We start from the raw sequence: 12,087 nt of genomic DNA, 5'->3' as shown, positions 1-12,087 counted from the left end.
CCGATTGGCCACGGGGGAAGTCCGTCAGCCCGGAGGCTGGCTCTTCCCGGGGCAGCGGAGGGGCCGAGCTGTCAGAGGAAGTCCAAGGCCTGTTTAAGCTAGCGCTGCCCTGTGGACGCCGGGACTGGGAGGCGACGGCGGTGGCTGGAGCCCCGGTCCGGAGCGCTATAGTGCGTGAGGCCGCGGACGAGTCAGGGAGCGCGGGCGGGACCCTGCGCTGTGAACACTTAACCTTTTGGGGTCCTGAGCGAGGGTCTGGTCTCTAAGGGCGGGGGGCGGGTCTGCGGGGGGCTTAAGGACCCCGGGCCTGGGCTGTCGGGCGGCTGGTGAGCTAAAGCGAGCGGCGGGGCTTGCACACTGGAGGCCGAGGGGCGCGCCTACGCTACGTCCTTGCGCCCGGGAAGTGGGGATCTCGTCGTTTCTCGGTGATTGTAGGAGTTACGGGGGATGTGACCTCGGCTGCCGGCAAGCCAGCATTCCTTTTCTACTCCTGTATTTTGACCTTGGGCGAGTCATTTTATTGCGTCCTTTTGCCTCTTTTATTTGTAGTCTTCCTTCCCCTTACCTGAATATTAAGAAAAATTGAGGTGATGTGGGAAGGCCTTGAGCTTGTGGAGCATAACGCTGAGATCTCAGCAAGCTGTATGGGGGGCTGGAAGGAAGTTCTTTCCCGGTATAATCAGGTACTAGTTATTTAAACCTTAGTGTTTTCAAGTTCCTTTAAAGGTAAAATGGGTGTTGCTACTATTTGCCAGACCTAGAAACAATTATGTTCTCCATATTATATTGCACTCTATGGTTTACAAAGCACTTTATGTAACCCACAAACAACCCTGTAAGTCATCATTATCGGTGGGTCCTAAAAAGTTAGTGATTTTGCCACGAAAGTATAGATTATAATAAAGTCTGATGGAAGGAAGGATGGTAGCACCTAGTGAGTGTGTCTGCTAGTTCCTGGCCCTGTGCTAAAATAAATTCAGGGACATAAAATGAAAAAAAAAAGAAAAGAAAAAAAAAGGCCTCTGGTACGGGCTTATGAAAACAAGCCCATTTTGTCAGTGAGCAGATTAATTTTGGTTAATTACTGGGCAAATTGACAGTCACTGGAGACAAAGCTAGATCCACTATCAACTTTGCTGAAGTGTTTGCCATTGTGTCTTGCCACTTCAAAAAAATAAATAAATAAATAAAATGCACGAAAGTGGTTTGAAATGCATGAAGTTTTAGAACATGCCAAGCATTGTTCCTTCTGCTGCTGTTGGAGTCAATGCAAATGGAAGTTAAAGCATGTGATAGCTTCACAGGTTTTGCTGCAAATGCTCCCCCCATCCTAATTACAAATCAATCCACCTTCTCTTACTTTATGCTCCTAGTTTTCCTGTTTTTAAAAACAAAATCGAAAGACATTGGATGCACAATAGGATAAACTATTTTAAATCCAGATGATTGGTTACTTAGCTGTTTCTCTTGTGAAATGCAAATGTTTCTCATCTTTTTTAGAAACTTATTTTGACCTGTATCCCCCTTTAAATAAGTAGTTGATAATGTATGTGAATCTGTCCACAGCCCCTGTGATTTTCTGGAGCAAAAGTGTGGTATACAGGAAGCAAATGGATGGAACTATTCTGGGCTCTTGCTAGTTTTTCATTTGGGTTACCCATTTCCTTTGTGCAGGCTTTTGGAGCTTGTGGTCTTTTGTGGTCTGGCCTTTACTTTCATTTCACATGTGATCACATTGCCATTGTGGTTGCCTTTTGTCTTCTTTCCTTTCTCCTGCATTGTATTCCATAGTTATGTAGCATTCAGTTGTGGTCATTGGTGTTGTGATCATTTGACATGTTCTATGATCTTAAGTGTGTGAGCACCAATTGATGTTGGACTTAAAAGCTCTAATTTCAGATTTGTTGTCGTCTTTCTCTGCTTTTTGTATTGTTCTATCTTTCCTGGGCTGATTTTATTTGAAGACTGAATTTGGTTCTGTCTGCTCCTCTGGCTGTGGATTCAGCTACTTCTAGAAGCATCTCACCAAAGTACCTCAAATCTTACATTTCAAGTGTAATTCACATGCCTTTTGAGGACCAGTCTCTTATTTCAAAGTTCCTCCTGGAGCTTTACCTGGTATTCTACAAATAACTTTAAATCATTTTTTTAATTCTCACCCAAGGATATGTTTTTTTGGATATGTTTTTTTAATTGAATTTAGAGAGAGGAAGGGAGACAGAAAGAGAGAAGGAGAAAGATCAATAGGTTGCCTCCTTTATGTGTCCCAGCTGGGGATCAAACCTAAAACCTAGGCATGTGTCCAGACCAGGAATCAAACCTGCGACCTCATGGTGCTTGGGACTATACTCCAACCAACTGAGCCACACAGCCAGGGCTCTACAGATAACTTTAAAACAAAACAAACAACTGTTTTCAAAACTGAAAACTCTTATCCTCTCCTCACTCCAGGAAAAATTGATTAAGAGAAAAATACTATCTCTCCTTTACTTCTTAGTGTGTTAATGACATTCTCATTAAGTTCTAGCTGGACATGTGCATTATCTTTGTTCTTTCCTTTTTTATCTTTTTCTTCCAGTCTTGTTAGAAAAGATCCGTTGATCTTCACTTTCCCCTACTTCCTGCCTCTGCTAGTGCTCTCAGGCCTTTACCAACTCTTGCTTTGGTCAGTAAAGTAATGTTCTGCCTTGTTTTCCTGACAACCTTCATGTTTATCCTATATCCAGCGTACTGCTCTAACGTGTAAATTTGATTGTATAATACATTGATCCTGCTTAAAAGCTAGATGATTCTCTGAATTGCCTACCTGATAATGTCTAATTTCCTTAAAATTATTCAGGGTTGGGAAAAAGCAACTTGAGTACAGGAAACACAGAGTTTATGGTTGTATTTATTAATTATTGTAGTATTTTCCATACAAACAAATGTAGACCTACTTTTGCCCACTGCTGTATTTAAGGACCTTTATAGTCTGTGCCTCCAAATTCCTTTTCCAGCTTTGTCCCCCTTTCATAAGCCCTTTGTATTAATGAAACTCAACTTCCCGCCACAGACGTTCGATGCTTTGTGACTTTGCACACATTGTTTCTTTTGCCATATTGAATCCTACTCATGTTTTGAGGCTGAGCTCTTCATAAAGCCTTTTTCAACTTTCCTAACTATTCACTTTTATTTATATATTATCATAACACTTCATGTGTGCATTTGTGTGGAACTTAAATTGCCTTATGTATAGTAATTTGTATTTGTTTTGGTAGTTGCCTTATCGGCAGGCTAAGTCTTACTGATTTTTGTATCTTCAGTGACTGAAATAACATTTGATTCCACAGATGCCAAGAGAAGAAGCATTTGTGGTGTTTCTAATGAATTTTGGACATAATGAATAGTTAAAAGTGGTTGTAGAATGAATTGACAGTAGAAAAAGCCATTCAAATATATAAAAACATGTTTTAGTTCATAAAAATATGATTATTTTCTTGTTTTTCCTTATTTAAAAAAAATCATTCTTTTCCTGTGAGAAACATTCATATTGAAAAGCTCCCTCCATCCTCGTTTGCAGTATTAAGTGAATGTGTCTCTAAGGGAGGAGCAGCCGTTTGCAGGGTGGGAGGACCTAAGGACAGTTGATCCTGGAGCCTAGTTTTGGGTTTGTAAAGCAGTAGGCTATGGTGCTGAGAAAGACCTGACTTTGCATCAAGAGTAAGTACTTGGGAAGGAGCTAGCTCCGTAGTGTTTTCTTTCAGTGCTTGTCTCTTTTTGAACTAATGGGGACAAATATTCTGAAATTTTTCCATTTTGAGTGTACTATATTTAGTGATATTTTCCCTGTAGTTATGTTATTCATATACTTGCTTGTTATTCACTGGTTATGACATTGCACAGTGATTTTTTTTTAAAGTCACAGAAATTAAACCTGAGGTTTTTAGAAGCTGCTTTAAATCTTTCTGGACATGGAAGGGAGGACGTTATAGCCAGAAGAACACTGGACTTGGGGAGTCAGAGGACCTACATTGTATCACCGACAAGTTGTGTTTTGACTTCAAGCAAGCCTTCTCTGAGACCCAGTTTCATCATGGCACAATTGTAGAATTGCGTGAAGATCAACTGAGAGTATGTGAAAGAACTTTAAAAGTTAAGAAGCATTTAGGAGCTGAAAGATGCTATAGGGTTTTGAAGACAAGCTCAACTTCTTTAGAGGGGAGTGCTGTAGTTGCGCAATTGTTCATTTGTTTTACAGTTGTTTATGGAGGAATATGCAGTGGGTGCTGGGGCTGAGTGCACTTCCCACTCTTTCCTCCCACCAGACCATAGAACTCTCAGTCCAGGGCTGGAAGACATACCAGTACACGCTTACACAAACAATTGTTAATAGTATAATAATAAAATATATCTTAGTGACAATTATTTGTATTTGACACATATTAGACACATAGTTACACAAATAATTATGACAAGTATCTCAGAGACATATGGGGTGGTTTTATTACAGCAGAGTGCTTCCTGGCTGGAAAGAATATTTTCTACTATACTGGAGTTGAAGAATAACGTCCTTAACTGTGTTTAAATTGTGCTCGTAGGTCTCACAGGGGGCATCTTGGCCTGTGAAGTACTTGAATCCTTGTAATAATGAGCTACATTGCAGTGTACCTCTGCCTCTCTCCACAGGAAATGCAAGAGGGAAAGTGTCTACTTGTTGACCTTCACAGAGTCCTTAGGAGAAGAGGGAAAGAGTTGTGGGAAACTAACAAGATGAGGTTAGGGACTCAGTAAGTTTTCTAGAGTAGCAAAATTGCCCTCCGTGGTTCTTCTTAAGGGGAGTTTCTCCAGTAAGGTACCTTGTACTAGAATTGCCTTGATTTAAAAAACAAACAAACAAACAAACAAACAAAACCTTTTCCTCCAGGAATTATAGGTACTTAGTATCTTCATCTTGTCCATTTATGGTTGTAACCTGTAATTTTAGAGGACTTTTTGGTATAATTATGATTAGAAAGGGTAGGAGAAGAAAGGAAATTATTTGGTATCAATTTCAAATGATCCTGGAATGATTAGGGTAAGTGTGGCTACAGTAACAGATGCAAACATATAATAACCTCAGAATCAGAGTTCAGTTCTCAGTCCCAGAACAATCTAAGGTATATCCAGGTTGCTGGGCGGGGGCAGGGGGCAGCGTTGGGGGAGGCTGGGGGGCGAGAGAGTGTTAGAGAGTTAGTTATGGGGAAGGCATGGCAGTCTTTAAAGCTATAATCCCTGGAACCAAGGCTGCTGCAGGCTCTTCGTTTTTGAATGTGTGTCTTTGATTCCCCCGTTCACAGGAAGGGAGCAGAGAATGGAAGAACAAGCGTGAGAGGTTTCTATGGGCCAGGCCGTGAAGAGGGACACATCCCTTTATTCACTTTCCCTGAACTAGAGCTCAAAGCAACATCCTTGACTAGCGGAAGTGTAGACTAGCTGTGTACTAAGGAAGAAGAGGAGCTACGGTCTTTGCCACAAAACCCAAAGCACTCTATTTTACTTTCAGTGACTTGTTTTGTAAATTGTTTTGCAATAAAAAGATTAAAATAAGAAGCCAGGCAGATTAAAACAGAATTGAGGAATCAGCCACATACTGCTCATTCAACAAATATTTGAGTATCTGTTATTTGCAAAGGATTGTGCTAAGTGCTGTGTGGAATAAGCTGATGAGACATGTTCCCTGTCTTTTAAGGGTTTCTAATATAGTAGAGGTTTAGTAGTAATGTAGTTCAAGGAAAACTGAACAGTCTAATCTCATCAGTGGGCCTGACTGGTGGAGGATGGGGTGGGGGCAGGAAGTTGGGCAAGGATGGGATGATCATTACCAGAGTGAAGAAGAGATCGATGACAGGTAAAGGGCCAAACTCCACGTAATCATTTTGAAATCATATAGCAAAAACCTAGGACCAGCTCTCTGAGCTAGGAGCTTTAGAAAGGAGGCCATGGGAGTAGGGGAATCAGAGAGATATCACCCTGTAAGAAAGCCATTGCAGACAAAGTGTGGGGAGGGGCAAAATTGTGTTTGACAGAGTGTGTTTCATACAGTCTCTTTTTTGTCCTAACACCTGATGGATATGGCACAGTTCTGTGAGTCACTGTGGTAGAGTCTCCAAGAGCGGTTCAAATACTCACTTAGGTTTGGAAGAGACTCAGTTGAGCATCTCTGGGGCCTCACAGAGTTTGAAAGTCCACAAGTGATGCTGACCTCTCTCCATATCTTTCTTACGGGTGCACGTTTATCACGGAGCACTCTTAGACTTTGCTCCTTGAAGGATCTTGAGCAGCTTCTAACAATAAGTGCCCTTTAAGAGAGGTGCAAAGTGCACTTGCTGTGTAGAGGAGGGAGGAATACCATGGGCCTTGGGGGACTCAGGGGAAGAAGAGGTAGCATTTGAGCATCTTTATTTTGATAAAGTTATATTTACACTGCTGGTTTAAAAGCCTATTAATAAGAATAGAAGGGCGGTTAGAATTTTACTATGGTTTTATAAATAATTTTGCAAGAATATTAATGCTATTAAACTTTATGCACCTTTTGGGAGACAGTCAGAATGGTGTGGTTGATATGCAATTCTGACATTTCAGCTGATAGGTTTTGTCAGCTTCAACGTGGGTGTCACAAAGTACTTTCATCCATATTGTCTCATTTGAACCTCATATAACTATTCTGTGAATTCAGTGTGGCAGGTTATTATAATCCCCATTTTTAATAAGAAGGAAATCAAGGCTTTTAGTGATTAATACACCTACCAAGTGGAGGAGGTCTTCTGACTCCAAATCTGAATGCACAATGCATCCTTTAGTGAAATGATTTGTTTAACACAGGGCTCCTGATTTCTAGTTCAGTGAATCACAACACCTCCTCTCTCAGAGTTCTGAGAGGCAGATAAAATACAGTTCAATTTTTCTGAACTCCAGCTAAAGTCAGAAAAGTAATTTTGGGTATATAAATACAATAAAAGTGTTAGCTCTGCATCCCAGTTAAGCAGTCATGGCTCAGGTGATGCCATTCCAAATGGATGATATAGGCAACCATATTAGTACCCAGAAGCCAGATTGCCCTCTCTAGGTGCCCTGCCCCCGATTTGTTAGCCTTATACCCTTCCATGATGGCTTCCTGCCAGAACACATTGGGATATACCAGAATTTTAGAAGTAGAACACTGTTCTTCCACTCACTCCCCTTACCACTTTCTTTTGCTCCCATGCCTTTGTTAAATTTCAAACATTTAATCTTTTCAACGAGCATTTAAGATTCAGATGTATTTTACAAAATACATCCATAAATAAAAGTCTTCCTTTGTCCATATTACCTACTTTTGCAGAATAGTTTCTTTGGGGCACTTTTAAAATTTTTTTATTTATTTATTTTTAGAGAGATGGGAAGGGAGGGAGAAAGAGGGAGAGAAACATTGATCCGTTGCCTCTTGTAGGCACCCCAACCAGGGACTGAGTGAGCCAGCTGGCAACCTAGGCGTGTGCCCTGACGGGATCAAACCAATGACTTTTTGCTTTACGGGATCATGTCCAACCAACTGAGCCACATTGGTCAGGGCTCTTTTGGGTATTTTTGATGTACTCGTGTCTGTCTGGTGTGCTACATTTTAGGGTTCCCCCATGTGGTCTGCCCTTGCGAAGTTCTGCCTGAAAGCAGTTCTCCAGAAGATTTCTAGTGATCTAGGGCTTAGGTTCCTCTACCACACAACCTTACCACTCTGACTTTGCTGACTTCTCATTCTCCTTCATGCTCCCTGCAGAGGGTACAACAGTGGAAAACATGGAATGCTTCCTGCCTCCTTGGAGCATGCTTTGATTCTTACACATGTGATTAAAACATGACTACCTAGTTGACGGTTATTTTCAGTGCTTCTTTGTTTTTACTGTGGCATCATCATTATAGTGAGTTGGCTGGGGAAAGATGGGATAGAGCCATTCTTACAGACTTATAGAAAATGTTCCAAGGGGCATTATGTATGTATGTATGTATATATGTATGTATACCTTTTCCATACAAATCTTCTGACAGCTTTTGTCTTGTGTCATTCCAAAAACTGAATTTAGGGATATATTGTATATTTGGGTGGGCAACTAAAAAGACTTGAAATAGAATTCGTGGTACAGTTGCTATAATGTGTTGCTAAGGGAGAATATGAGATTTCCTCCTTTAAGATTCTTAGAGGTAGATTTAATCGTCTTCTACTTGGGAGCCTTGCTTCTATCCTATGCCCAATGCTGAGATCCTCTGGATGCTAAGAGGCAGACAGTATGGTCTTCTCTAGTAATTTACAATGTTTTATTAATCGTTGCATTCTGGTCCTGAGACTTGGAGAAGCTGGTATGTACTGTACAGGGGATGATGAATGGGTTTATTTTTGGAAAGCTATAACCAACTCTTAAATACTTATGGTTATGATGGGAGCATAAATGTTTGGCTAAAGTCAAGAAAAAGGTGCTAGATAGAGTTCAATTTATCTGTTAGTGAAAACTTCTTTCTGAGAGTGTATTTTATGATCAGGGCTTGTAGAAATTATAGTAAGTGAAAAAGAAGTCTTTTTAGGGTATTATTTTTGGATTCTTTCCTAAGTTTTGAGGAAGAAATGCTAACAAACAATGAAATGACTAAAAATTGATGGGACTATAGGCAAAAAGAAAAGGGCTGTCTGGGATGATTCACAGTCACTGTATTCCTTGAAAATTAAGGATAATTTGCTGGCCTGTTTGTAGAATTGGTGGTAACTAACAATTGTCCCATTTCTTCTGCCTTTTCGTACAAAACAGTGAGGCGGTTTAAGCGGAAGCATCTTACAGCCATTGACTGCCAACATTTAGCTCAGAGTCACTTGGCTGTGACCCAGCCCTTCTGTCAAAGATGGACAAACAGAGACCCGAACCATGGTCTCTATCCTAGACCCAGAACAAAAAGAGGGACTAGAGGTATGTCTTCCAAAAAAAGTACCTTGCATTTCAGAAGCTGTACTGTTTGTGGCCTTTGAATATCTCCCAGTAATTCTAAGTACTACTGCTGTGATTTTGTAGTCCTGTTGCAACAGTTTGACACTTAAAAAAAATTATTAGTGAGTTTTCCATGAAAGTCGCATTCTATTATAGTGGTTGGTAAAGGCCTTGAGAAAAAGTGAGTGAACGAACTCCATTAGCTTGCTTAATTATAACATGGTAGGAAACACATACTAATATCACTGCTATTCCAATCTAGAACCATTGTGATGTCTTGGTTCTAGAAATTGTCCAATTGTCAATTCTCTCTGTCCAGTTGTCACCAGGTCCATTGTGTCCCATTATTTTTCTTCAAAATGTTCCCTTATTCAGTGGTTTCATGGTAGACCATGCTCTTGGCCACCTTAGACATGGACTGCTGCAGTAACATTTCTCCTTGCCCTTAGACTTTATTTCTTTAAAATCAGCTGGAACATACATACTATTCTTAAGTACCATTTCCTGTCATGTCACTGCCTCTCTAAAAGACCGACAGTGAAATGTCTCTCTGTTAGTATTATGGACCCAAGCTCAAAATTGTCATTACCTGATATGTATTGTTTATTACATGCAAGTTCTATTTCTGACAGCTTGGTTTTCTTATTATCTCTTCATGTGCCAAATGAATTCCTCCTTTTGCTAATATCTATTAGTATGATCCAGATTACCTTATTTCCCTTTGATATATCTAATTTCAGAATCCCACTCAAATCTTACCTAATTTTTAAAAAAATATTGTAATATGTATTTGTCACTTTTTGGAACTGCCATAACCAGTTTATGAGACAGTTTTAAACTAAATGGTTACATTTTGTTCTGCATATAAGTCAACTTCTCTGTTGTGAGATCTTTACACAGGCTTTGTCAGCATGTGTATGTTTCAATGGGGAGTCCTGGCACTGAGAATGTAGCAGGCTCTTAATAGGTATTGCTGTGATTGAATTCCACAATTAGAAAAATGTCAAGAATTTTAAAAAATATTTTATTTATTTATTTTTAGAGAAGGGGAAGGGAGAGAGAAAAAGAAGAGAAATATCAATGTATGATCAGTTGCCTCTTACCAGCCAGGGGACCTGGCCTACAACCCAGGCATGTTCTCTGACCCGAAATCAAACTGGTGACCTTTTGGTTTGCAGTACAACATCCAGTCTGCTGAGATACACCAGTTAGGGCATAAAATGTCAAGATTTAACCAAGGCCTGTTGACTTCAAAACTCTGGGTTTTTATCAAATCACCCCAGAAAGTTGGAGTTTTTTTTTCCTAAGGTAGAAGAAAAAATACTACATTTTATAAATTCTGTTAATGGCTAAACTTAATTTTATCCCATTCTCTCATTTTTCAAAATGAGAATTCTGGCTATAGTCAATTCAGAAAGGAGCCCTGTATTTTGTTGTATGTGATAAGGTGTGTAAATACTTCATTGGCATTTTACAGTAATTTATAGGAGTTTAAAATACAGTGGTAATCTGTAAAATCACCATTTGATTTCCCTTGGTGCTTGAAAAGCCTGTGAGGTCAGGGACTGTATGTACCATTTTTCACTTTATTTTTGTCTTAGAATCACAGGTGCTTATAAATAAATGTGTAGAGTGGATTAGGTACCACTCTAATAATACGAAGAGAATTGTGACTTCTTCCTTTTTATATCAAAATAAATAAATGTGTCAGCTTCACAGGAGGAAATGAAAATAAATGGCTTTTAACTCTGTCACAGGAGAGAGTTGGTTTCACTGAATCCTGATAACATAAAGTATTTTTCTTTCTACTTAAGCAAACTTAGATTTTTTATTGTACAAGCAAGCCAGGAGGCATAAATTTTCATAGGTAGATGTGTGAATGAATGTGAGCAGTCATTTGGTTTTTGTCTGTCCATTCATATATTCAATTTACATGTGTTACAAGGTATGGTGTTGTCCTCACACCATCTGAAGACAGGTCTCTGTCTCAATACATATGTGTGTTTGACTGTGTGGTAGAGCAAATATAACTTTTTTAAAAAAATTAAGCTCTTTATATAATCAGTTAGCCAGTAACTATGTCCTTGTCACTTAATTGAAAATTGTTTGTATCATTTGGGTCAATAGTGGTCAGCAGTCATTATTTATTTCTCATTATTCTATTTGGGTTCTCTGTGTAGGTCAAGGATTTCAAAGATACATCACTGAATTCTTCCTAGCTAGCCAGCAGAGGTGCACCAATGACATGGCTAAAAGCAATTCTGTGGACCAGGACAACTCTCAGGACTCGGAGGGTGAAGTGATCTCTGCTGAGGAAAGCAATTGTGCCCTGCCTCGGGAAGGTGATGGAGAAGCAAGACTGGGCTCATCACACTCTGCTCTGCCCTCAAGGAAGCGCTCTCGGTCCCTTGAGGACGAGAGGAATCAAGCTATGGAGACCAGTCAGTGGGGTGGGGTTTCTAAGAAAACCCTACGGCATCGATTTTCCCTGTCCCGCACAAAGGCCAGGGAAGCCAGGCAAGAAGTAGAGGGCTCTTTGTCATGGTTGTCTGCAGAATCTGAAGAATCCAACCAAGAAGTAGAGGACATTGGTCCTGATCCCATTCCTGACTCTTACTATGGGCTTCTTGGGACCTTGCCCTGCCAGGAACCCCCGAACCACATCTGTAGCTTGCCCAGTGAAGTCCTAAGGCACATATTTTCTTTCCTCCCTGTGGAAGATCTCTATTGGAATCTGTGCTTGGTGTGCCACCTTTGGAGGGAGATAATTAGTGATCCACTGGTACGTAAAGCGCTTGGAGTTCTATGATATTTTCTCTAAAAAGACATAGATTAGCTTTCCTTAATGTATACTTCTGATTGTAGAGTTTAGTTTCCCTTTGCCTTCAGATAAAATCCCAATTCCATGGAGGCTTGTGAGGCTCTCCATGTTTGTCCCACCTACTATCCCAGCCTCATTGCTCACTTCTCAATACATCCCTGTGATCTGTCCATAGCAAATGATTTATTTGTTGTATCCAGCCAAAGACTGCACACTGCTTTCTGCATGTTGGTCTAACACCCTCACCCATACAACCACATAAAGAGTCCCTTATATCTGTAGACATCTTACCTCTTCTTC

General features: G+C 40.2%; 1 protein-coding gene across 2 annotated transcripts in view; it reads left to right on the top strand.

The window, feature by feature from the left end:
- Positions 1-65: 65 nt before the first annotated feature.
- FBH1 (F-box DNA helicase 1) overlaps positions 66-12,087 on the top strand; it is a 44,737-nt gene continuing 32,715 nt past the window's right edge. For both annotated transcript variants that reach the window (XR_008530885.1, XM_054594059.1), the window contains exons 1-3: positions 66-170; positions 8,793-8,948; positions 11,147-11,748. Coding sequence is in view for 1 of the 2 variants with exons in the window: in XM_054594059.1 (XP_054450034.1) it covers position 170; positions 8,793-8,948; positions 11,147-11,748 (759 nt within the window). In the remaining variant the exon portion in view is untranslated. The remainder of the gene's footprint in view (positions 171-8,792; positions 8,949-11,146; positions 11,749-12,087) is intronic.

This window comes from Pteronotus mesoamericanus, unplaced genomic scaffold (genome assembly GCF_021234165.1).
Source record: "Pteronotus mesoamericanus isolate MK-2021 breed Mesoamerican mustached bat unplaced genomic scaffold, CSHL_Meso_final contig_130, whole genome shotgun sequence".
NCBI classification, from domain to species: domain Eukaryota; kingdom Metazoa; phylum Chordata; class Mammalia; order Chiroptera; family Mormoopidae; genus Pteronotus; species Pteronotus mesoamericanus.
This window is presented reverse-complemented; position numbering and strand designations above follow the sequence as displayed.